Consider the following 27,908-nt stretch of genomic DNA (forward strand, 5'->3'; position numbering starts at 1 on the left):
ATGGCTTTTAGCATCAATGAAATTCCGTATCACATTAGACAGTGAAAAATACAGAAAGTATAAATGACTAGTGCTTCAGAGATGGTTCTTAGATGAATGTGGGCAGCCTATAAGTTATTATATTATAATTGCTGAGATATGAAATTTTATTATTAAATCACTCGTGTATATTACCTGGAAATGTAGCAGAGGACATATTTATTTGTAGACATTGTACTCAACAGTGGAAAGTGCAGAATGGTAATAAACTCTTGCCCTCTGAAATATGTTTATCTTGTCACTGAGCTGGCTTACTAATGTGATTTTCTACCTTTTGCAAAATGAAGGTAATGCTTGCTGCAGTTGCGATGATACAAGACTAGTGCACTGAACTTTCTGGCGCATCAGCACACATTTTATACTATGCAGTTCACTGTCACTGCTGTTATAACTTTCTAAAGCCTTCCATGAAGAAGTGGACAAGTGAATTTAACCTTTCAAAAAACTACATGTAAAATAAAGATTCACAGATATTTTCCTTGTTTGCTCTGAATGACTAGTAGCAAGAGTACTGAGCTTTAACTTCACTGTAGGATTGAAATTTAGATTTTTTGTAAAAGACGGTTCATGACATAGGCTACAGCAAAACAAAGATATTATGTACTCTCTTGTGTTTTGAGCTTTATCAGCACGCATAAACATGTCACCTAGTTTTGTCTCTCCAGAAGTTATGTATTTAGAACAGCCTTCATTAACCCTCTCCTCTCTAGAAGAGGGAAAGACAGAAAGAGGCACCTTCAGTGGACAGTTCAACCCACAAACCTGAGACATTTTAAGATTAATTACCTCCTAGAGAAGCCTGCTTCTTTGTACTGGTTAGAGAGGGCACTTGGGTAGATAGCTTAAATGACATACCTAACTTTTATATAGCTAAAACTATAGGAGATGAATCCCACTGCAAGTGATAAGGTGAATATTTTTCAAACTCTGCATCACGGGAATAATCCAAAACAGGTAGAGATGCAGAAAAACAGAGTATACTGCTGTATATGGCAATAAGCTAAGAGTCATAATGTAACACCACACAGAAGCAATTGTGTAGACAAAGGTCTGAGAAACACAGATCAACCTCTCTTCCATGCAAAAGCAGGTAAATGACATTTCTATAAGAATAGCCTTTCTCTCATTTGCATTCTCTGTCTCAGTCTCCCAAAACAGAAGAGTTGACAGCCTGTGTTTCTTGAGAGATGTATAACGTGTTCTCTGTCAACTCGGGTGACTGTATTGTCAGGGAATCCTGTTTTGATGACATTGCAGCCACAAAAAAAGGCCAAAGACAAGAAAATAAAACTTCTGGAAATACTGGCTTTCTGCTGACAGTTGATGAGACTGCAGAAGAGATAATCCTTTTATCTTTCTGTAGCCTGGAAATCCATCAGGTGTTCTTCAAGCTATTAATAATGCTTTGGCTAGCAATACCAGGTAGGTTTAATGGATTTCCCTGACAGTGTACTGAATGTGATTGCAATGAAGCATGAAACAACCTGTTTTAATGACTTACACTAGTGCTTGCTTAGACCTGATGTTCACTTTTAAAAATGCACCTGGGTCTTTCATTAATGAAACAAGCAACTACTTGACAGTGTGTGAATAATTGATTAAAATGTCTGAAAACTCATATTCATTGTACATTAGGAAATATTACTGAAAATTTTCTGGTAAACTTCTTGAAGAATAAGTAATCGCATCTATTGATTTTGAGATGCTTTCTGCCTATTGACACTCAGTATGTAAAGTATATGTGCTCCTTTCTCTACAGCTGGGATGACAGCAGCTCAGTTAGTAGTGGCCTCAGTGACACTCTTGACAACCTCAGCACGGATGATTTGAATACCACCTCATCTGTCAGCTCTTATTCCAATATAACTGCCTCTTCAAGGAAGAACACTCATGCCCAGGTGTGTACCTTTTCACTGCCATTTCTTGCAACACCTCACAAGTGTGCAGGAGAACAAAGAAAAATGTTTAGTATCAACGAATATAAAAATATTCATATTTTACAAACTCCTCCATCACACTTCTGTGTAAAAAGCCCATGGACACCACTGACCCAACCCTGACCTGTGAACTGATGTCTCAGATGCCCTGCTCCCAGGCCACATCCCACTGCTGAAGGTGCCAGCTGATGAGACCCTGCTCTGCCCACCTGGGGGAGCACCCACTGGTCCCAGCCCCAGGAAGCCCCCAGCCCCTGCTGCACCCTAACATAAAAGACCACAGTATGACTGAATCTGTGATGGGTGGATTTCTACTCACTCCATTCCATTTGGAATATCTCTTTCAACAGATAGCACAATTTAAAATAAGATAGTTTTTGTCTTTCGTGAGCTGACACGTATCAGGGAAGAGATACGTAGGCTGTGCTGTCCTTTACCTGTTCTCTCCACTGGGAGAAAGAGGCTGAAGGAAGGAGCCCACATGTGGCAGAGCTTCTCTTCTCCCCAGTTAGGTCCAGGAATGAAAGTATCCAATGGGCCCACAAGCTGACAAGGCATAGTGTCAAAATAGAGTTCAGAGCAGCATACAGTCACAAGCTATATACATAACATATATATATATATAAAGCCCTTGTGCCAGGTATCCCAGTATTTCTTCCCAGCTCCCCTCAAAATTGCAAGTGATGAAAAAGACAATACAGAATACTTGCGGGACTCAGTCCCCCCCCAGAAAAGAAAGAAAAACAGAAGAGTTAGTCCCAATAGAAAAGTATTCTCTGCCATGTCATCTGCTGTTTACAAGCAGGGAACTTCAAGACTGAACACTCAGCATAAGGGAAGAGTTGTTGCCTCCGGTGATTTGATGTCAAGTATTCAGGACAGAAGACTAACACTCCCAATTCCTTTTAGACTCCTGCAGGCAGCCAGTGCCTGTAATTGTGAGATCTGTTTTGTAGATATATATTGTGGCAGACTTTGTCAACAGGAGAAAAACACATATTTGTCATTTCCTTCAGACAATAGGGAAATAAAGTTGCTTTGGGAATGAAGATTAATCTACAGCAGGATAGATTTCAGACTGGCGACATACACATGCAGAGATACTCACACAGATGCCAGCATTCTTGAGCCCTTACCCTTGCCTTTCCCACCTCATCAGGATCTCCCATGGTTGCTAACTGGAGATCAGCTTCTCCCCTTTCACATCCACAGTGATGGCCAGCTAGTCCTGGCTTACTTGTTCCACTGCATCATCATCATCATGACTGGGAAATCTCAGGCTGACTGTTTAACTCTTTGTGGCTTTTTCATTCAAGTGATCTCATGTTCTAGCTGCTCAGCCAGATACTATTTGGAATTTGCTCAGTGATAGACAGAGATGCAGCACATGTTCAAATGTTGCTTTCCTGCCAGAGTTGCTTTATGTTATGAAGGCTAGGAACCTTTATCAGGTCTGCCTTTACCAAGCAGATTGATCAGAACACACTGTACTCCATACTAGCCTACAATCTCAGTCAGAAGCTGAGATGAGCAGAATACATAATTTGCAAGCGGTTCTCCAGGTGTAAGACATACTCGTGCAACACAGAGATCCTTTTTGCAATCTTTTTAAGTGATGAGAACAGTGCAAGCTGCCTATGGCCTGATGAAGAAATTGCATATTTTGTTGTTGTTTTCTTATTAAAAGAGGATTAACATTGCTTATCAGATCCCATAGTGGTGAAGAGAGGCTTTTAGAAAGTATTATACTTGTCATTTCTTGGAAATGATGCAGTTTGCTTTAAAAATGTATAGCTATGTGTTTATGACCATTCTTTTATGAGAAAATTCTGGGAGCATTGCACATGTTGTAACAATAACAATAATGAAAACTCTCTTCTGAAGGACCCTGCAATATGTGTGTAGATGTTTGCTTGGGCTCTTTTCCCATCAATCCTTACCCAAAATCTGTGCTAGCATTTCCAAAGCATATATGAAATTACAGAAGTGCAGAGAGCTTTTGCATTTTGTATGCCTCAAATGACAAATATGTAAACAGCAACTGATTATTCTGTTGGTCATCTAATCAGTATTAATCCTACTTAGGACAGCAGTGCCTAGGAAACAGCCACAGACGGATCTCTGTGGAGAAGGAGTTGTGGCAACACAATAATAAATAGCCCTCCCCTGAATGCAACCCAGTTTGCAGTCCCACTTAGGTTGGCTGTATGAGGATAAGGCTGTGGTGATACCTGAGAGCAGCACCACTTTTTTTCTGTTAAAGGGGCAGAGGTAAGCAGGACTGGTGAGATGATGATGTGCAAATAAGGCTTGAGGCTGAGGCCAGGAGCCTGCAGGAGAACACAGGAGGAAGGGTTACAGTGAAGAGCCTGTCAGCACAAAGAATGCAAGTCTTGTCAAACACAGAGGGTAGAGTCAGTCTCTCCAGCATTTCTATTTAAGCCACTTTCACAGCTTCTACACTGTCTGTCTTGTTGGGCTGCTCCTTGCAGCACACCCTTACTAGCACACCCCAGGGAAAGCAGATGCCATAGGGGTGCTAGGTCCTCACTGGGGCATCTTCCACATGGGTATGAGTTGCAGAGCAAGTGTGACCCCAGCTGCTTACCTTGACCCTGCTGGTGGATAGTACTTGTGTAAGCCTCTTTTCTAGCTGCTCTGCTAGCTGATATAGCTAGAGTGAGTCGCTTGTTGGAAACAATTAATTTCAGTGGAGACAAACCAGTAGAAAAGCCATCAGCTGTGGCACTGATAATTTTGCTAAAGATGTTATCCTTGCTCACGGGTGGCACGACATACTCAGTGCTGCTGGAGCAATATTCCTAATTAGGTCAGTGGAAGGCTTGGGTAGGAAAAGGCAAGAAACCAGACTGGGGTGATTTTAGTAGTATATTTAGGAATTCCCTCATTCAAGCTTTTAGTAAAACCTCTCAGCACAGTGATTCATTTGTGAAATTCGGATGGAGCTGAGGAACAACAGAGTATCACCACTGATTATTAGAATAAATTATATTTCATTTCATTATGGTTTATCTATGAAGGAAAGAATTGAAATAAAAGAAAAAAGAAAAATGTCTTCCCCAAATGCGAATGTTCTTAAACTTTTGAAATCAAGATATTAATGTTTTAGAAGGGACGATTCCATGGCCCTTGCTACATATAAGTCAGTATGCTTATTCTCCTCCCCTCCTGTGATTTAAGAAATCAGCAAATTTTGAAGATGTTGAGACTGACCATTTCTCATGCAAATCTCTTGTAGCTGAAGACAGACTCAGAGAAGCGCTCAGTTACAGACAGCGAAACTTGGGGCAGCACTGAAGAACTGAAGAAACCAGAGGAAGATTTTGACAGCAGTGTAGACAGCAGTGGCAAGTGGAAAGGCCTTCCCTCAGGGCTGTCTGAAGAGTCCGAGAAAGGGGGGCAGAAAGCATCTCTCTCTGTTTCACAGACGGGATCCTGGAGGAGAGGCATGACTGCACAAGTAGGAACAACTCAGTCCAGGCACAAAGCAGGAACAAGTACGCTCAAGACCCCAGGTAGGAAACTTCTGTAATTCAGGTTACAGCATTGCAAATTAAGGCTTTATACTTAGAATTCATCTATAAACAGTAAGGAATCCTTAGTGGGCTAAAAATAATGGATATTATAAATGTGTGACAGACATTAGGAACTGTAAACATATTGGTAGTTCTCATAAATGACTGCAAGTCAAGACTGTAATAATATACTAACTTGTTCATCTCTGTAACTTAGTTTGCTTCACTGCACACTCATAATTTATTAATCGCTCATAAATGTATCAAGAACAAAAAACTGTGATTGCATTTTGTTTTACTATAATTTGACTATGTCAACTTCTATTAAGGAATTCTAAAAAGCATTTTTGGAGTCATCTATGACTTATCTTTGTTCTCTAGAAAATCTGTGCCTTTGATAATTGTACATTTGCATAGAAATGGCCAAAGATTAGAAACTGAGATAAAAAAAATTAGCATTCAAGTGAGAGGACTCAAAATTAGTGCTTCTGAACTAAAGCTGGATTATCACATTCCAGATACTGTGGGTATTCTATAGAACACTGTTAAGAGATAAAAAATTGTAAAAAAATACATTTTTACAGACTCTTTTCAGTGCTACATGACTTCTTACCTAATTTTGAAGGGCCTCTCGGGAGTAGTAAGAGCTTCAGCAATCTAGTTTTGGAGCAAAAAATCCAAACTTAGTGGAAGACATCATTATTAAGACCATCCAATCCATCATTTTACTAGGAAAATATTGATTCTTTGTAGGACATTTTCTAGACCTTTGTCATGTCTTAAGAAAATACTGCATGGGCATGCTTTAACTCCCAGTTGTAAAGGCAAAGATCTCCTCAGAATAACTTCAAATCCTTTGTGAGCCTCTTTTGTTTCTTTGCAATTTGGAACTGCTAAACATTGGTCAGCCTCTGGTCTATAAGATTCCCGAGGAGCATTGCCATGGTTAGTGGTCACATGGATGCAGAAATGATACCCCTGTAATACCAACTAAAAGAGTTACTAAAAGGTTTATTGCATGCCACGCTGTTTCTCAGATATGTTTTGCTGAAGATGAACAGGCAGCCACTGCGCAACACAGAACTGAGGTCTTAATTTTTTAGGCATATACTAATAGTCTGTGTGTTTGCCATGTAAGAGTCTGATCCATATCTTGACGTGTGCTTGTGTTTACATAACTATTTTGCTGATTAAGGATGCCAACTAAACTCGGACACCAGAGTGAAAAGAGTAGGTGTATTTTACTGGTGATAACTAAATAATGTAACAGAGTAATACAGAAAACATGCAGTAAGAAAAGACTGAATAATGCACTTAAAGCAAACAAATAGGAAAATACAGGGTAATGCATCAAATCATTACTACGTGAGAGAGAGAATAGTGATTAAGAAAGATACATCACCACTTGCATACGTTACCATCAGCCAGATCCGCAGTCGCTGGGGAGCCCCGGTTACAGCGAGGATTTGGAGAGCCTGTCCCGGCAAGTGGGAAATCCTACGTGGTGCGTCCATCCGTAGGTGAGGCATCCGAAGTCGCTGTGAGCGGGTCCAGCCTTATATACTAAAAATCAGCAAGCTAGAATAACTTGCACCTTTGTTTTGAGAGGAAACATCTGGTTTCATCCTCCTGTTGGATTCCACCCAAAGCCTGGCCAGTGCTCAGGGGGGAGAACCAGGGGGGTTTCTAACAAGGCTGAACACTTGGGTTCTCAGCCTTGAACAAGGCTGAGCAAGGAAAGTTGGATACATTCTCTCAGCATTTCATCCTCACTAGTGATTATATTCTGTCTAAGCTGCATCTTTTACTAGTGAGCTTACATACTTCATTAATGATTACATATTAAGTTAGCAGCTTCGGCTCGGGGCCTGTTGTTCAGGCTGCAGTATTTCAGTGCTTTAGCACTTTTTACATCAGCATAAGTGGGTTGTTATAACTTAGTACAATACCTACTAGCACAATGGTTATCAGTTATAAAATATACAGGATTCATCTACAGGTCAACTCTGGCTTGGGCCTGTTGTCCAGGCCTTAGCACTTCAATAACATAAAATGTGCACTGGATGAAAACATGAGTGGATTTAGTTCTGACTTGTAGGTGTTGCTCTTTATTACAGTTAAGTTCCTTAAAAAAATTAGGCCACCCACCTCCAAAACTTCCATAATCACTTGAAGAGTGAATTCAAAACTTTGCTGTGCTGAATATTTGTTCCTTATTAGGAGCAAAGAATAGATGCTTAAAGAGAAATTAAAATAGAAGAGAAATGGCATTTTTTGTCTGTTTGTAAAATAGGAATAGGGTATCTTCTTTTAAGATAGAAGAGAATATCTTATTTAAACTTTCCTGAATGTCACAATAACATTATGTAGAAATATATGGTAAATAGGTATGTGTCTGTGCAGTGCTGAAGACAGCCTCTCATAAAATCAAAATCTTGAAAAGATATCAAGGATGTGGCAAAGACTATTAACTCATGTAATTGATATTGTTATAGATCAAGAAGTTTCATACCATGATAACATAATCACTCCCTGATAATTTTGTATAACTAAACCAGAACAAGCTTAGTTATAAGCTAAAAAATGTAATCCATAAAAACCAAAGAACTCAGTAAGTACCACTATTTCTACATGCCTAATTAATGTCATACTTCTGGAAATGTTAATTACATGTCATGTTTTATTTTCAATATTATTTCTTACACATAGAAATAGCATTAACGGGGGAAAAAAAGCCAAATAAAATTCCGTATGTTTCATTCAGAATAATTTTCTACATCTATGTTCTCCACCTGTATATGAAAGGGGAGGTTCTAAGGGAATTTCAAGCTTTTGATACTTAATGCTTACCTGTAATGTATTGTACCTGCTACTGACTGCTGATGGGGGACTAAAGACCAAATTGGTCTGTTTTCTCAGGGTAATTTTTCTATTTGTGTATTTTTTCATTTGAAATTGTAACGATATAGTGTTAAAATTAGATATTGAGACATTACAGCTTAAACACAAGTGACCTTTTCAACTCTACTTTTATTTAGGAAAAACAGATGATGCAAAAGCTTCAGAAAAAGTGAAAACTCCCCTGAAAGGAGCCTCCATTCAGCGGTCTCCATCGGATGCAGGAAAAAGCAGCGGTGATGAAGGAAAAAAGCCTCCCTCTGGCATTGGTAGATCAACTGCTACGGGGTCCTTTGGATTCAAGAAGTCTGGGATGGGATCTTCTACCATAATCACCACAAGTGGAGCAACCATCACAAGCGGATCCGCGACTCTAGGAAAAATGCCAAAATCTTCAGCCATTGGCGGGAAGTCCAGTGCAGGACGGAAAACAAGCTTAGATGGTTCCCAGAACCAGGATGATGGTGTCCTGCATGTGAACTCGAAGACAACCCTGCAGTATCGAAGTTTGCCTCGCCCATCAAAATCCAGCGGCAGCGGGATCCCCGGCAGAGGTGGCCACCGCTCCAGCACCAGCAGCATCGACTCAAACGTCAGCAGCAAGTCTGCAGGTGCTGCTGCCACCAAACTGCGAGAGCCAAGCAAGATTGGGTCTGGGCGGTCCAGCCCTGTCACCATCAACCAGACGGACAAGGAAAAAGAGAAAGTGGCCGTGTCTGACTCTGAGAGCGTCTCGCTGTCCAGTTCCCCCAAATCCAGCCCAACTTCAGCAAGCGCCTCTGGCACACCTGGACTTAGGCAGCCGGGATCCAAATACCCAGATATCGCTTCCCCCACCTTTCGAAGGTTAGTGCTGTTCTATGAATTCCTGAAGTTGCAGTATATAAAGCAGGGATTTTCAATGTGTTGAAGTACTGGTCAAAAAACCTTTTCAGGGCATATGTTGCCACAAACAGAGAACCAAGTACAAAAAAAAAAAAAAAAAACCAAAAAAACCAAAGGGTAATATTTTTTCATACAATATAATTATTTCTCTAAGATCTAAATACATTCCCAGACCTGAAATGGCTGTTCCTTGAGCTTTGAGCATTTTAAGTACAGTCCCATCACAACAGTTTGAAAGCTAGAAGTTAGACTCACTGATTCTTATGGGTCCCTTCCAAATCGAACTTGACATATTCTATGATTCTAAGTTCAGGCACGTGAGAAGTTCCCTCTCAATACTCTGATAAACACCCAAAGGGAAGAAGGACACCTCATTCAGGCACATTCTGTTACTGTAACAGGCGATGTCATAGCCTGGTCGGAGAACTGAAGAGGTCTATATATAATATATAATAAAGTATAATAAAGTATTTACTTTAACATTGTTTGCAGCTCCAGCTACAAATGTTTCATTATCTTAGCAGCTTTGTTACATCTTTCGTCACAAACATTAACAAAGCTAATTTTGAATTGGAAATGCCCTATTGTAACGGTTTTGGAAGTATAAATCTGGATGAAGTATAAATTGGGATGGAGCACTTGCAGTGTTGGAGAAAAAGCCAATAGTGCCCTCTTGTGCTTAGTAACCAAAACAGCACCTCCAGGCTGCTGGGGAGCTGCAGCTGATTTTTGTGGGCTTGGTAATATGTAAAATGGATTCTTATGTTATTAGCCATGCTTACTTTATATCACAGTAAGTTTTACATTTATTTCTTACTCATTTATGAGCTGCACTTTAACTGCAGCTTCAAATATTTCCAGTAAGACATTGAGTCATCACATGCCCTTTTATTTCAACAGTTTTAGAGGATTTGGGGTTCATTTTTTCTTCATCACTGTAGAATTTTCTTCTCTAGAATTGCTGGAAGCAATTATGTGAAATACACCTCTGTCATGACTGCTCTTGGAGACAAACCGAGCCCATTTAGCTCTGGTGCAGTTTATTCTGTCTGAATGGCTACCACATGACCAACAACCACATGACCATCTGTGCAAAAGAACAACAAAAGGGAAATTTCACACAAATACTAAGATGTTTATTAAACTATGAAGGATTTTGCAAGTGTTTGTTGCAGTCGTTTTAGCGGATTTCAGAAGTGAGGGGTTTAAAAGCTAATGACTTAGCTGTGGGAACACTTAATTACTGAATTTGGGTGAAAGTGTAATCTGTTTATGTACTAATAAGACAAAAATGTGATTATTTTACCTCTCTCTGGGAGGGCCTCTATGTGCAAAGAGCACACCTGAACAAGAGTGATTGAGAGCTGTTGCTAATGAAACAAACCCTGATAATTGTGATATGGTTAAGTGAATTTAATTTTGCGATGCAATTGATCAGCTAGGTAGGCATGATTTTAGTAACAGTAATTTAAAATGTGTAGTTTGGCTCTTAGGATGTTACGCCATGAATGTTTAATGTGGCTATCAGTTTCTCTAAAGCTATTTGTTTTACATTTAGGTTGTTTGGTGCCAAGGCAAGTGGTAAAGCTGCCTCTGCACCCAGTACTGAAGGTGTGAAACCCACATCGGCAATGCCCAGCCCTAGTACCACCTTGGCACGGCAAGGCAGCCTGGAATCGCCATCCTCGGGCACAGGCAGCATGGGCAGTGCAGGTGGGCAAAGTGGTAGCAGCAGCCCCCTCTTCAGTAAACCTTCGGACTTAAATGCAGATGTTGTAAGCTTAAGTCACTCCTTGGCTTCCAGTCCCGCCTCAGTGCACTCTTTCACATCAGGTGGTCTTGTGTGGGCTGCAAACCTGAGCAGCTCTTCAGCGGGCAGTAAAGACACACCAAGTTACCAGTCCATGACTAGCCTTCACACCAGTTCCGAGTCTATTGACCTTCCTCTTAGCCATCATGGCTCTCTCTCTGGACTGACAACAAGCACTCAGGAGGTTCAGAGCCTGCTCATGAGGACTGGAAGCGTCAGATCTACTCTTTCGGAAAGGTGAGCTTGCCTATAGATACAGTGACCACGAAACAAGTGAGAGGCAAAAGGACAGGAGCCAAAAAAATAAACCCTCCACCTGTTTTCCTAAAGGGACACTTTAATTAGCAGCTTAGTCCTTTATGTACAAAAGGAAGGAAGGAAGAAAAGAAAGCTGAAAGGCATTGGATGTGGAATCAACTGCCTTTTAAGGTTTTACAAGCAGTTTTTTAATCTCGAGAAGTTGTTTTGGTTCCCTTGTTCTAGAGAACAACCAGACAAAAGGGGAAAATTGTCTAATGAAAGGCAAATCTAAACAGCCACATAATGATTCCTGCATGCTGGATCTACTGCTGTCCCAGAAACTGGCAGCTCCAAAGCTGTCATCACTGCCCCTTTGTGAACAAATCTTCTCCAGCAGTGGAACCCCACCAGTTTTCTTCCCATTAGCTCAAAGCACAGACAGAGCTGGTGGGCCCTTGCCTTCACCTGTCTTGCCTTAAAATACTCAGTCCTGACAAGTTGCTTCTTACATGGTAATCATTACACAGATCCTTACTAAAATGGAGTTTCCCTGGCAGGGAGACAGTTTACAAGATAAGACCCTCGCTATATGCACAATCCTGGGAAGTGTCTGGAACAGACAAAGAAAAGCAAGAAAGTGTTTTCCTCTGCTCTATTAAAGATTTTTTTGGTATGCAGGTGTTTTACCTTTTAAGTTATATTATAAAGAGGGGCAACCACCCTGTCACAGCTGTACCAAGATTTGGTTTTGTTTTGTGAGACTTTATTTGACTTTTGCAAGAGAGAAAAAATTATCTTTGCTAGGCAGTAATTAATTTTCACTTCCTGTGAAAATTTTCAAGATTTGACAATGAAACTATTATCTCACATGAGGAATAAAAAGTCAATATTAAATGTTTCATTAGCCTTTGATCCAAAAAGGAAAATTATACTGAGTCAACCAGAAATATTTTAAATGTTTGAAGGTGAAACTTAGTTGTTTAGCAACACAATAATTTAAAGGAAAAAAGATCTTTTAGATGCAATATTAAGATATTTTTTTTTCCCCTTTATATAAACCCAGAGATTTTTCAATACCAATCCTTCCATGGAAAGATTTCACTTTCAATGAATCGGCATTAAAAACATAAAACACAAACAAAACCAAAACCCTAAACAACTCTTTGCCAAATCTAGATGGAAACTCTCTGCACATTTCATTTTCTTATGTTACATTCATAAGTATTACTATATCAGCTAAAATCACACCTCTTACTAATATAATTACAACACTATAAAACATATGTGTGTACCAATATAAAGTATGATAACAACAGTAGTTAAAAATATGCTGATACATGAGTAATTTGTAATTTGCACTGTGCCTTTAATTTTTAAATATTGATTTCCATTGTGTGCCATAAAACTGAATGTGACAATATATCTTAGTTAATTATTAATATTTAACTTATAAAAACCTTAACTAATTTTTAGTGCTACATATATGGATGATGAGGTCAATAGAATGATGTGGAAGAGTATGAATTTATGCCAAAGATCATATTTATACAAAGGACGTTAAACATCACATTTAAAATGTTAATGTTTTGGCATAAGCTCCTGAGCAACCCCCACTACTAATACTTTATGTATTTGTTCAGTGACTTAATTTCAGTGGTTCCAAATACTTTGCCTTTGGCAATATTTTTAAGTTTCAGATTTGTCCATATGGGGATATTATGATTGAGTCCAGAGAGAGCCATTTATCATGTTGATCTGGCCTCAAAACAAATATATGTACCTAGAGAAAACAGTGTCATTTCTTGAATTATAGCCCCAATAGGGTTTTTGCAGTTTGATTTTTCTGAAAGGTCTGTTACAAGTGCTGTGTAATTTCTAAACTGTTTTATACGGTAAAACCTACATGTAGCAAAGCATTCTTTCACAACACAAGCATTGGTTTCCAATGTTAGAGACAGATATGTTTGGCACCAGATTATGTCCTTTTTCCTTTGTAAACTCAGATTATATTTGAGATGCCTCTGGCAATATTAGTTGTAGCTTGGCGTAGCATAAGGTGTTGTCTGCGAAGACTTATTCTTTTTCTTCAGTCACTCTAGAGCTTGCTAAAGACTGAATAAGCAGTTTGTATAGTGAGATATACTAATATAATATAGAGACAAAATCAGAAAGACCAAAATACAAAATGAGATACAACTAGCAAGTGACATAAAGTCTATGCAGAGAAAGCTTACGGAAAACTGAAAGAGAAGAGAGAGCTAATAATAGATAATACAAACAAATACGGTTTTGCTTCATTGAAGCATTAACTGCAATTTGATAGCTAAACATCACTAATGGCAAGCATGCTAAGAGGGAATGAAAAGGTTAAAGATTACTCCAGTTTACTGGTCCTGATGAACTTTTCACATCCCTGCTTCAGACACAGTCTGAAATAACCCTGCAGTCATTAGGACTGAAGAAGATGTTTCAAAGGGTCTGTCCTGAGGAAGGAGTGAGGAGGAGCGCTCAGATGGAGGAGGAGGGGATTATGGGCAAGGACAACTTGCCTCTGTTCCTGGACACATCCAGAGAATATTAAATAAAATGGGTTAAGTAACAGATAATATGGGATTAGCCATTAACAGCCTTTTAAATAAGACTAATTTAATTCATTTGCAGGAAAACAGACTTTGTGAGTAGAGGAAAGGAATTGGTAGATACAGTAAGAAATCCTGAACTTAGTAAAACTTTAGGTGCTATTTCAAATAACATTCTTATAAGCAAATGAGGGAAAATAAAGTAAGGTGTTTGAGTGATTGGTAAAGGGTTATCAAAGACTAGTGATCAATGGTTTATTAGCCTGAAGGGATATAACAGGGCAGGATATATTTGCACAGACACAAAATGGAAAATGATGAGGGTATTTTGCACAAAGGAGACAGTGTCTGAGGGGTTGTAGTGCCATTGCTGGGACAAAACATTTCCCAGTATTTTGAAAATTAAAAGTATCAAATGTAAGTCTTAGAAAGCAGTTATCCCATTCTACTTTTTCATGTTAAGGCTTTGACTTGAAGACTTTGGGACATCAAGTTTTGATTTGATGCAACTGGAAAGAACCCAGAAAATGAGACCAAATTTCAGGGTTCATCTATGTTTCCTGCTAAGGAGAGTAGCTCTTGACTGCCTCCAAAAAAGCGGTCACCTGCAGTGGAGACAGCAAATCTCCAAGATCTCTGCTACATTAGCCCAAATACATCCCTCCACAGATGATCAGATGTTGCCCACACCCAGTCTTTAGACTATCAACCAAGTGATGGTAGGGTATAAACGCAGAGCTCCCTGACAATTGCTGTACAGTGTCAAAGTTCACTCCAGCCAAATTCTGTGTCATTCAATTAGATTATTTTGCATTGTAATAACCAGAAAATAGGTTCAGTAAATACTAGCAAAATATTTTCTTTTTCAGCAAAATTTGCATCTCCTTCGGGACTATTGCTGGTTTTGCACTAACAGTATTTATTCAAACAAGTCTACTGTTGTCATAGCAGTGTAACTCCCTGTGTGGAAGGACACTTGTATTTTGTCTTAGGACAATTTAGAGGGATTAAAATAAATCATACAGGTACTTATACTCTAAAATAAAAACATCTACTGGGGTTAATTGGTGAAATAGCACTGCTTTAATAACATTTTCCAGGTGGGCACACCACCAATTGTTCTTTTGAACCCTTAATTGCTGTTGAACATGGCAAATTTGTCTTTCTTCTGCTTAGTCTGAGTGACACAGCAAGGGATGCATAAAAAAATGCAGAAATACAGGAATTAACAGTGGTCTCATCAGCAATAACGGCTGCATTTTAAGATTAGCAGAGTGGAAGTGGTTTCTAATTACATGACTGACTTGCTCTGGTTTAGTTTAAAAGAATGTTTAGTTTTGAGGGCCATGAAAGTGCATTGAAAACCACTTAATCTCTTCAAGACTTGCAATTGTTTTAAATTATCATCATAGTTGGTGGTTGCGGTTTTAACGAGTGAAACAGTGCATCATGTATCAGATTTTCTTGTGCTCAGTCATTTGTAGAAACTCATTTATAAGACCCATATCAGCTTGGCCCAGACTGTCCTAGACCTCCCTAGATGTTTCTTAGCTTGCAATAATATGTTTTATTCTTTAACAGCTCTGCAACAGTTAGATATAGCCCAAGGATATGGTATTATGTCCCTTTCCCAAGTTAACCCTAACACCAAGGGCAAGTAAGAAAGTGAGAACTGTAAGACGTCCTGTAATTTCCTCCAGAGAACTTGCAGATGGTTTCAGCAGTACAAAATACACAAAAGAGAATGGGGATACGGGGGGCTTGATAACTTCAGCGTACATCTGCATGCATCTTCCTGCAAGACTGCTTTTTGCAATTGACATGGCAAAGGAAAATACCAGGAATACTATGATATTCTCAGCCTCACTTTATATTGATATTTCTTTTGAGCCAAAGAGACAGATTTCCATGTATGCATTGCTTCTTTCAGGAAAGGACTGACTTTTTTTCATATCATCTTTAGAAATCTTTTGAGCCCTGAGGTCATCTCAGTTCTATTTACCAGAAGTCCAGTTTCAGTAGAAGTATTATACCTAGCTTTTGGTGGAGGAATGCTTTCAGATACTAAAAACATGTGGGCAGTTTTCAGTCTGAATTAATAGTTACATGGAACTGTGGTTAATGGCTTCATGCAATTATCTGAAAACTAGAAACATCTTTTCAAGATTTAGTAGCTGCAATAACTCCATGCTCTTGCTGAGGAATATTCACCCCTATTCCATTTGAATATCTGAATTCAAAAGTTTTTTAGTAAAATCCTATGGTCACTATTAGCCTATTTATCTGACTGAGTTGTAACTTTTGGCTTGTGGGTTGCTTTAAAGGAGCACTGATTGGGTCCTTTATTTTTAGATAATGTGCTATAGATTATTTTGAAATACACAAAACTTCAAGTTGAAGTAATATTAGAAAATGTATTGTTCATTAGGATGTTTGAAGTATTTGCAGAAGAAACTGGTGTTATGATCATGTTTATTTATTTTGAAATTTAGAGATGTGTAAAGGTACATAACGAAACGTCAAAACCCCATTCTTCTCTGTAAGGAACTAAAAAATACATGAATCATGCATTCAAATTTATGTTGTCTTTTTACTGACCATTCTTGATCCTGTTAGTTATGTTGGGAGCAAAATGCTGAAAACTTAGTCCTCTGTCTGCTAGAAGACTACTCTCACATGGACCATGATAGCTGGGCCTGTGCTGAAATCCTGCTAAGTTTCTCCTTCATTTGCTTTCTCCCTGTGCGGAACAGGGCCCTAATTAAACCAGTAAAATTGCCTATAAAACTCTCTGGTGGTAAGAGTGATTTACTTCCATTACTCTGAGCCTTAATGGTAATGGATTGTTAATGTCAACAGTGTTTTCACTGCCTTTACCTGCTCAGATCAAGGCTACATGACAACAGGGCACCCAGCACCCCCAGCACAATAGAAAACGTCCTTTAATAATGGCATGAGAGTTTTCTTGGGTAGGAGGGGTCCTAAGTTACTGTTGCTCTCAGAGGTGTGATTATGATATGTAATACAGAAACTTTCTAAAGCCATTTCTCAATTTAATCCATACAGTGACACTGAACTGTGTTCTTAAGGGAAAAAAAATTGTAACACTTACCTGATGATAACTAGTTCAAATTCAACCCACACTAGTTGGGGACTGATCTAACCAGCCTTTATGAAGAAATGCCCAAATGAAGGAATGCTAGTGGGTGCCCTTCTAGTGATGGGGTTTAAATTAGGAAAACTCCAGTCATAGATTTGTGGTAATCACCCACTTTGCCACCATGTGTGCGTGAATATATAACATTGCTCTGGTGCCACTTTTCATTGTCCCCACCATCAATCCACAAGAACAGAAAGCAAAGTGTCTGTATATTTAGCATGCATTTCTACATGCAGAGCTGTCATTTGGCTTCTGGCAAGGTCATGCTGTCTCTTAGCAGGTGCCACAACTTTCATTTCTTTCTGAAATCTATTGGCATACCATAGGCAACTGTGAAAAATAAAGATTCATACTGTGACCATATGATTCTTGCACAGATTGCAGGGTGAAGCTGTAGGGAGGTTAGAAATGGTAAGGAAGGACTTCTTTCTCACTTGGATAGTCTCCAAATTACTGTTGACCCATCCCAGAGCATGTCTAGATGAAAAATGAATGTGCAGCAGTCCATGTCCTATTGTCCCCTCCGAAGAATCAGGGATTTATCATGAAAGATAAATTAAAGAGCATTAAATGACCTTCTGTTATGCACACAAATCTAGACCTTTAAAATTTGTAATTCTGTTTACTGTATGTCCTTAGGGATTTTTTTTGTTTTAACAGCATGCAGCTTGACAGAAATACACTACCCAAAAAGGGATTAAGGTATATTTTTTTTGAGTATGACTGCTGCTTCTCTGTTTTCCTGTAATCTTTTCTACACTGTCTTTCCTTTTCTTTCTTCTTTTATTGATCCTGTTACAACAGAGTTCTTGGTATTTAGATTCAAACCACAAAACCTAGATTTTAACAGTGGACTTTTTCTTTCAAAGTCTGTCTAGTGAATAAATTTCCTTTCAAGATATATCATGGAAAGTGAATCCTGTTAAAGGTAGTTTCCTTATGCAATGAATCTTAAAAGGCAATGAATCCTGGAGAACTATAGGAAACAGAACAAGATACTTTTGCAATTCAATTGACTAATTGTTGAAAACGTTATTGAGAAAACAAGGTTTTAGAGGTGGATCTGAACTCTAAATGCAAACACTCATGCAATTTGAATTGAAGATCTAGTAAAGGGTAGGGCTATCAAATGCTGATTTTCATATCCAAGGTTTGTAAGTACAACGTAAGCCCTGCTCCAGCTAGTCTTCTTGGTCCGTATCCAGCAATACTCAGAGTCCAACTTTGCTACTAATTCCCCACTAATTAGAGCTGTCTTCATCATAGAAAACAGAAGTCATCCACCCTCTTGATCATTAGGTAACGTGTCTGGTCTCATCAGGCACGGAAACCATCTCCCTAATCCAGGAAGGAGATTTGGCAAGCAAGGATATATGTGCATACACACAGACACTCTGCAGCCTTCCAGTCACTGAAATTACACAGTTAAATCTCTTGAGTTATTGATAAATAATATTTTATGAAATTTTAAGATAGTGCTAAAACGTTGTCACTAGAAAGCACCTTCTGCTCTTCTGTACTGGTTGTTCCTTAATAAGAATTTAATCAAAATTCCTGTTATCCCCAAACAATTTTGGATTCAGAGAGAATGGAAAAGGTGAAAGACATGAAAGAGGCATAGAGGGGACTCTGCAAGGGTATGATGGAATGTTTGAGGTTTGTGGCTGTACAACTGTAATGGTGGCTGAAAGCTGAAAGTGAAATGGAGTGGGAAAACAGTTTATAGGCATATAAACCTGATCAGTTATCCCAGAAAGACCATCACTTTGATTTAATGTGCAGAGATCCCAGTCCAAGATCCAGATCCTGAATTCTCATTTTGCCATCCTTCTGATCCGATAACCACTAGATAACTCTGCTCTACCACATTTATAATCAAAGATCATAGCTGTCTTTTTGAAAGGAGAAAGGAAGTAAATATTTAATCAGGACAAGATGTTTTAATGCCATAAAATATTGTACAAAACCCCAAGCACAACATGAGAACTTACATGTTCATTTAATCTGCTTTCTAAGCAGAAATACTTGTGCCTCGCAAGCCTGAAGCCAGAATATCAAAAGCCTTTTCTGTTCTGCTGCTTGGGGAACACTGATGGCTCATGACAGTGGTGAATAAGGTGCTCATTTCTCAGCAGGAGATTGTGCTGAATGAAGCAGGCTATTGCAGACATTGCTGAAAACAGTCTCTTGATTAAGACCCACACTACCTGCACATTTTAATGTTTGACCACTGCCAAATTGTCCCTCTTCCAGCCCAGCCAAAAGAGGCTGGGCCACTGAGTTACCAGTTCTCCCTCTTAGCCTGTGAGTCAAGTCGCACTTGTTTTATTCATTTGCTACAGCAAGCAGTTGATGAATGTCTGATTGTCAGACTTCTTCCTTCCAGAGAATTTTTTTCCTGCTAATTGTGGATTTTTCCTGTCCCTTTCCCTCCCCCCAGTTTGGGGCAGGACACAATGCCAAATAACATTCAGAGCAGCAGACTGCACGTATGACCATGAGTAGCTGTCATTAACGGTGAAAACTCCTTTTTCAGAGTTGTTGATCTGTTTCACTCCTGTCATCTAACCAATTGTCCACATGATCTGTGGCAGATATCATTTTGTAAGTGGCTACTTACATTTCTTGGCTTCTAGTCTGTCCATTCCTCATGCTAACCGTACAGCTTCCGAGCTTTTGCATCAGCCTGCACACTTCCTATAGCTTTGAAGTCCTTTCCTGTCAGCTCAGTTGTCTGTCTTCTATGGTTTATCATCATATCTCTTCAAAGGAAGGGAATGCTGTCTTGGGGAGGGGGATGAAGAGGAAGGGGGTTTCAAGTCCTGTACTTTTCTTGTTGTAATAAGATGGTAAATTTTACCTTGTTAAAATCCCTGGTGATAATCACTTGATTAGACTTGATGCTTTCCAAGGGTTTTGTTCTATTTAACTTGTGAAGGGTATTTATGTGACACCTGTTTCTTTCTAAACTGTCACCTTGTCATTGTTTTGAGCGTGTCAGCTGTGGTTTTTCAGATATACTCCATCATCCCGGCAGACGAGTCAGGAGGAAGGCAAGGAATGGCTACGCTCCCATTCAACCGGAGGCCTGCAAGACACTGGCAGTCAGTCCCCGCTTGTTTCTCCTTCAGCTATGTCTTCATCTGCAACTGGAAAATATCACTTTTCCAACCTGGGTAAATGCTGTTTCCCTTCACTGTTTCTCCCACTCTAGAATAGCATCATAAAATTCAACCATTCTTATTTCTTTGTCAGACTAGATAGTGTATTTTAACATCTCCATCACCATTTTGTGGTACCTCACTAATGAAGAGAAACTCACAGTGGTTTTTATGGATTAGGCCAGGGTACTTCCTGTTTTGCATATAGAAAAAAAGCACAGATTCTCTGTGACTTGCCCTGGGAGAAGAAAATCTGAGGCAGAGCTGGAAATTAGCTTCTAGTTCAAAGCTACTCATCTTTTAGGTTTCACAGTCTGTAGGATTCTTTCCAGTGATTTTAGTGAATCTCAACCCAGACACTAAACACTGCTTTTTCCCTATATACAGGTTTGCTTTGAGACTGGCCTTTCCAATGCATTTCAGTGGCTGGACCCGACTATAACTGCACTGGGCCCAATCCAAATCCTAACTTGAATGCAATATAATATTTTGGGATGTGAGTCACATTTCAGATTTATTTGATTACAGGTCAAGATTTAGATTTGGTTCTTCTGGATCTTGTTTCAGGTTAATCCCACACAAATTTAATTTTGTTAATACTTTTTTTTTTTTCTTTCATGCTTAATAGAAAACCATTTATTTGCACACCTAGGTTCACAATGAGCTTTTTTGTTTTAGGCCCTTACTGTGGAATTAACAGCAAACTTTGAAGCATTCACACTTCTGTCACTCTGTCACAGCTTGTGGCATCTGTAGGTTACAATCACTCAAAATAAATTTGATCAGACATACAAATGTTTGTCTTTATTACATATGGGAGAAGAAGTTGAACAAAGCAACTTTTAAAAATGAAATTGGATCTTGTCTAAGCAAGCCACTGCTTTGGATTTCCTCCATGTACTTGCATTAGTTTTAGACACAGCTCTTTTTAAGCAGTGTTTCTTTCACTCTATCATTTTCTGCTTACAATTATCTTCTTTTTCTTTTTGTTCATAGTTCTTGTACTCACAACAGGGAGCAATAAAATCAGGGGGTTTTTAAATTTATTTTGTCATTGTTCTTTGCTTCTTTCCATTGTCATAGCCCTATGGAATAATTTGCTCTCACAAAACAGCTGCTCTGGTAGTTTATGACTTAAGGCACGTCCTGCATGATCTAAAGTAAAAGTCCAAACACTGAGGCTGAATTTGAATTCTAGACACTGAGTTCATGTGGTCCAGGTGAGCCATAACCATGCTTTTCTTCCTACTGGCAAGCAAACTTTGCAAAAGCTTCAGGTAGGTTCATCAACGATGTTCTGGATTTCAACCATGAGTGATCAGACTACTCCTATTTATTATGATGAGATTCAACTGACCTGTGAAGGAATTTTATCCTAGTATTGTGGTAGGGTCTGTAGAAAGTCAAAGCATAAATCCATCTTGCATTATGCCAATAAACTTTGGTCTTCACAGCAGTTGGTAATATAGGTATATAACAATAAAATAGAGATACTGATTTATTAGAAAAGCAGCTTATAAAAAGTACTTATGACTTCTTACTCCTTTTTAACTTTTGCCTTTTGAATCTCTCCCATTGATCTTCTGTCTTGGGCTGTCAAACAAGTGTATATTCAGACACTAGTGTTAGTGTTACCATGTGTTTTACAGGATTACTCTCAGCCAGCTCCTGGAAGATCATCTGCTTCACCTTTTTGTCGTGGCTTTATATGTAGGAATAAAAGTTTTTCATTTTCTCAACAGTGTAAAGTCCACCTAACCATGGTAGTCCTACATTACAATTTTGTGCAGAACCAAAATTCATTTAATGAAAACGTGCTTCATTAATAAAGTTTTGTATTCCAGTGAGTCCAACCAACCTATCTCAGTTTAACCTTCCTGGACCCAGTATGATGCGTTCAAACAGCATCCCTGCACAAGACACTTCTTTTGATCTGTATGATGATTCCCAACTGTGTGGCAGTGCTACATCCTTAGAAGAGAGACCACGAGCGATTAGTCATTCAGGTTCATTCAGGGACAGCATGGAAGAAGGTAAGACAGAGTTACTATTTGGATCAGTGAATAGGCCCCATAATAGGCCTCCAAAGTGTAGTGAAATTTTAAAATATTTCTTCTGCAACATAAAAACTTAAATAACTTTCTGAAACTTTAAAATTCTGTTGATCTGAACTTCCTCACCCTAAGACATGACAGATATTCCTTTCACACAGTAATATGCTATGCTGTGTATGTAATACACGTATAAATCCTTTATCAGAAATTTTGAAGGAAAGGAAGCTGCTTCTGGAAAATTGTTTTATTCTTTTTGCCTCTAAAGTTGAAGTGTCTGGGCATACCTTAACTACTGTGATTCCATGCTTTCTTAGTCCTACTTCCGTATTTCCTTTTTTTTTCCAAACGCCAGTGCTACTTAGCATCCCTTTTCTTTCGTAGTCATTTCATTTCCCCACTTCCCGACAGCCTCTTACACTATGAGAATGTGAATTTCTGTATTTAAACTCTGTCATTTAATCTGACCTCCATACTTTCTTTATGCAGGTTATTACTGTTGGTCTGGTTTCTTTAATGCTATGTACAACCCCTGGAATTTGGGGAATATTTTTTGGTTTGGTTTTGGTTTTTGTTCTTTTTAACCACAGAACATTTGACAACTCCTAATTAAATGCACTGTAACATCTTCTTCTGCCTAACAGTTCTGGTAAATCTGATTATTTGCAGAATTCCCATAAGCACAAACTTCTCACACCCCTTAATTAAAAAAAAACAAAAACAAAAAACCAAACCAAAACAAAAAACCAACAAAACAACAAAACAACCAACCACAACAACAAAAAAAAACACACAAGAAAAACCCCGCTAACATTTAATGGAGATTCATTTTATAGCATCATTTCATCAATCTTGCTTACTGCTAGGTGGTGACAATATAAATGGTCTTTATAACAAGCAAATAAAAAAGTCTAACACTAGATCCAGAGCTCATAGTTATGAGATAAAAGGGGAAAAATAGTCCTAGATGAAATAACAGAAAACTAATACTTTTACTTTACAATTCCTTCTTCTGTATTTTAGATTATATGTCAGGCAGATATCTGGGTATGTAATACTAGCAGTAGGGTGCAGGACAGATCAAGCTGTGAGCTGTCAGCCCAGAGAGGATGGCTGACTGCACAGAAGCATATCACATAATTCAATGACAGAGCTGACTACAGATGCTTTGCTGAGGAACAGGAGAATATCAAAGGAAGCACTGGAAGAATAATAGAGAAAACAAGGCAAAGAATTTATGCATAGAAAAAGAGGTGTTAAATCTAGAATTTCAGTAATGGGTCACCAGTGGCTTTGATGAAACCTTTTACATTGGTCATGTTTCATATCCAGCTGGAGTGGATAACCATGATCAACCTGAGTAAACAAAAGTCAATGCAGCAATAATAAACAGTTTTCAGCAGTTTGCAGTCATTAGAGATTAACATGAGATGATGATGTTGAAAGGCCAAATGTATTTTATTTAAGATAGGAGCTCTGAGGCAGGTTATAGTGAAAGAAGTGACATAATGGGTAAAGCCACTGTGTGTGAGAGCAGAATGGGAGTTTAGCTGAGAGATCTAAAGCAGAGACTGAAAACCAAAGATAGGTTGAAAGCAACAGGGTTTCAATGATCAGTGTAACACATCTTTGTAAATATTTGCCCAGTTACAAAACTAGATTTAAAGTCTATTTGGCTAATCCAAGTATTCTTGTATAGTCTGTTTGGCATATGGAGGCCAGGTAGCTATTAAAGCAATATAATTTATTTACTGAACCCTGGCAGATTATAAATATTAAACAAATTTCATTTGAAACAAAAATGAAAAGAAGTAATGAAATATATTGTCTTCTTTAAAATTCTCTATTGGTGCATCCTTCCTCAGGAGAGTCATCAGAAGCAGAAGGGGCAATTTTGTTTCTGTTTAGTCTTCAGTTGCCATTTTCAGATAGGCCAGGAACCCCATTTTTTGAGCTGAAGTCCTGCAACATTCACTCGGTGCTCTTGAGACCAACTCTAGTGATGATTAGTGGAAATATGGCACTATGTCTTGCAGTGACCCCTTCACATAGACTACAAATACATGGGTCTGAATCATGCTGAGGGGAGAAACCAGCTGAGCAGAGCCTGGGAGCTCACCACAGGGAATATGAACTGTTTTGCAAAGCATAGTCTCCTATTAAAATCAGTTTGCTCAGCTTTGAACAGGTGTATAAACAGCTCAATTTCTGGTTTCTCTAAAGAATGTATTTATCAAGTGATTTGTTGTCAAAACAACAAAAGTGATGCTTGGTTTGCTGGTAATGATACTGAATCTCACTGGCTAGCTCTCCTACCTCATACAAAGTGCTTTTGCTGTATAGAAAAATCATTTTAAGTGCATGAAAAAATATCAATGGCTTTTCTATACTGATAGCTCATAATTACTCTTTGTGGAAGATTGGCTCTCATTTTAAAAAGATGTTTAGTTATTGAGCTACATGGCAGAAGTTTTATGCTTTCGTCAATATTTCATGTTATTTTCCTTTTTTTAAAGTACATGGGTCCTCATTGTCACTTGTCTCCAGCACGTCCTCTCTCTACTCTACGGTGAGTATTGACATTTTAGAAAAAAATTCTGCCTGTCTCTATTCTTGTTCATTGTTCATGAAAATTTCAATACTTTGATGTTTAGAATGATTAAAATTGTACTGCAATAAAGCAGGAACATTTATTTTCAACTTTGGTATTAATGTCATGCTATTTTAAAATACATTATTTTCATCTTTTTATGTGACTTGTTCAGAACGGCTTAAAATTACCTAGTGTATATTCTGACAGCTAAAAAGAAGGTAACAGTCTAGGAGTCTTTCTTTAAGGGACTCCTTGTGCTATTGTAGTTGATAATTTTGGGTGATTTTGATTATTTTCAGCTAGTTTTCTAATTGCACAATTTACAAAGTGGTTTTGTCCTGTCACTGTTTGAGGGTACACTTCTTGAAAAACTTCAGGTTAAGGGAAATGGTAGATACAATTTGCAGTTTAAATGTCCACTGATCATTGTTGCAAATTTCAGCATTTAGATGTTATTTCCAAAGAGAAGAGAGTCTTTAAAAAATTATTAATCTTAGTTAATTAGATTAATTAGATTGAGTAATTGTATTCTAGCTCAAGCAGAAGTTCTGGTTTTGATTTTTTTTCCTCTGTTTTATTGTTTTGGTATCTTTTTTGAGATCTTCTGCATACTTTGTTGCTTCAGTTGTTCTAACTAACAAGAAATCATGCATATGGGAGGACTTAAATGTGTTTGGACATTCCCTTCATGATACGCCACAGTTGCTTTACAACCTATTTGCTAACTACAATTACATGCTGTAGTAGCCCTTTTTCATGGGAGAGCAACCCACTTATCTGCTTTCATACCATGCATTCGTGAATAGTCTGTCTCCTCTCCGTATTTTCAGGTGTTGAACAGAGTCAGCTGATGTCCCAGGAATGACATGGACTCCTCTACCCAGAGCCAACACCAGTTATTGCCTGGGAATACTGAGCCCATGCAGTCTGATGCATTTGTACCATCTGGTAGCCCTATCTCAATGCTAAACTCATGTTAGCTTGGAAAGTAGGTTGTATCCATGCACAACATCTACCACAACAGTGCTTGTCCTAGTTCTGTTTAATCATAAAAAGGTCTATACAAGGGCATGTCTAAAATATTAGGTACACACGCATTAGGTTTGTTCAGGCCTTAAGCAGCAAGTTGCAAGCAATTCCAGTCCAGACCAGTCCTGAATTATTTTTTGGGGGGGTAGAATGTACATACAGACTGGCTGCACATGAGGTATGACTAGCATTCAAAACAAAGCTTCTCAGTTATGTTTTGGTAGCCAAAAATTCTTTACTACTATTTCCATGTCTATGAGACACTACGATCAGTTTGCATGGGTGTGGGGGGGTGTTTGTGTGTGTGTCCAAAACTATAATTCAAGCTTTGATGTCAAATTTTAGAAGAATGTTATGAAACTGATAGATGGTAAAAATCAAATTATAAAATGACACGGGATGCTTTCAGCACCTGATCAGTCAGTAAGTCTGAAATATATCTGCTCTGATATTGTGTAATGTAGCAAGAGTTTACTGATACTTCCTTCTTATATAACCTGCTATCATTCAGGATTACAGAGTATCTAGGAAATATTACCTAAACCTCTTGATATTAAAGAACAGTATTTCTCCTGCAAAACAAACTTTAAACTGTTTACCCAAATTCATACTGTAAGTGGAATATCTTCTGAAATGTCTGACTGTGAATTCACATTGCAGCTAAGCCCTCTCCTTATGTTATGGATTTTGTAGACAAGATAATGGAAGTTACATAAACATCTGTAAAGGGCAAGAAGGAATTAGTATGGCAAAGTTACTAGGATTGACCTTTAAAGATGATTTTTGATCAGAATTTCTTCTGCTTGATCCCTCTAATCCTGTGAAAAAAAGTTTAAATTTTTCAGCAGTTAATCAGAAGATGATGCACAAAGGAAGTATAGAAACATGAAAGGTTGTCAACAGTTATCGCATCAGCTGAAAGCAGAGAACATTTCATTGTTTGATGAAATGATGCAGGGCCCCGTTTCCTCCAGAAAGGGATAGCTTCACAGGGTTATGACACAGGCAACTTGCTTTCAGCTATTACTAGATTTGAGGAGTACAAGAGCTTTTTTACCTTACTTAAGCAGTCCAAAATCACTAAGCAGGAATTCTTAAGCAGCTGCCTTTCCGTAACCATCTCAATCAAATATATTTATCAGATTTCTCAATCATTGCCTTAAGCCTTGGTGCTAGTGGTTTTCTGCAGCCTAAACGCCGAAGAGATTCAGAAAAAGTACTAAATAAAGAACAAGTTCTTCATATATTATTACCAAAGGATAGCTGAAAATCTTGAAGTTATTTTCTGGAGATTGTTTCTTTCAGAATTAGAATATGAGATTCAGAAAGAGACATTTTATGATTTGCTGCCATTGCAATGAATAAGCCCAATGAGACAGAAGTTCTGCGTTCACTAGTATTTTCTGTATTATTGGTTTTCTTCTTGATTTGCATTTGGGTTTTCAGGAGTTACTTGAACAGACTGGAAATCTAGCCTGTAGAGATATGCAAGTAGAGAGACAAATGTGGTTTCACGAAAAAGTATGCCATGTAAGCAGACTTAGCAGACTGTAAGATTGAAATACTGATTCAGTTTTGGCAGTGAATATATCAAGCTCTCCGAGAAGTTGAAAAAGATGTGTGGTAGTTTAAATTATGATAGGTTGTCTCCAATTTTAATCTCCTCTTGCTCAGTAGGTGAGACACTGCAATTTGCACATATTTAGCTAATTGCTATATTTCTCACACTGGCTCTCAGCCTTAGCTACACTTAGAATCCCTAAACTTCATCAACTGTGCTAAGCCAAGCTCAAAGAGATGCATAAGGACATTTCATTTGTATGTTAATATTTTAAGTCTTCAGAAAAAGAAAAAAAAATCCTTACAAGGATGGGATGCATGGAGAACTAGAGGGAGAAAAAGATTTCCTTTTAGAGCCTTTTGAGCCAATGGCTGAGTGCTAGGTTACAATGATGTCAGCATGAACTCTTAAGTAAAAATGGCTCAAATG

General features: G+C 38.4%; 1 protein-coding gene across 10 annotated transcripts in view; it reads left to right on the forward strand.

Annotated features, from left to right (window-relative positions):
- The window catches only part of NAV3 (neuron navigator 3), a 563,787-nt gene that overhangs the window by 490,265 nt on the left and 45,614 nt on the right, over positions 1-27,908 (forward strand). For 7 of the 10 annotated variants that reach the window (XM_074870640.1, XM_074870639.1, XM_074870634.1 and 4 more), the window contains 8 exons: positions 1,799-1,937; positions 5,236-5,512; positions 8,551-9,256; positions 10,854-11,342; positions 17,745-17,786; positions 20,100-20,260; positions 22,090-22,278; positions 24,813-24,865. In XM_074870640.1, the coding sequence (XP_074726741.1) occupies positions 1,799-1,937; positions 5,236-5,512; positions 8,551-9,256; positions 10,854-11,342; positions 17,745-17,786; positions 20,100-20,260; positions 22,090-22,278; positions 24,813-24,865 (2,056 nt within the window). The remainder of the gene's footprint in view (positions 1-1,798; positions 1,938-5,235; positions 5,513-8,550; positions 9,257-10,853; positions 11,343-17,744; positions 17,787-20,099; positions 20,261-22,089; positions 22,279-24,812; positions 24,866-27,908) is intronic. The other 3 variants (XM_074870638.1, XM_074870641.1, XM_074870642.1) reach the window with 3 other exon arrangements.

Source organism: Strix uralensis, chromosome 5 (assembly GCF_047716275.1).
Source record: "Strix uralensis isolate ZFMK-TIS-50842 chromosome 5, bStrUra1, whole genome shotgun sequence".
NCBI lineage: Eukaryota > Metazoa > Chordata > Aves > Strigiformes > Strigidae > Strix > Strix uralensis.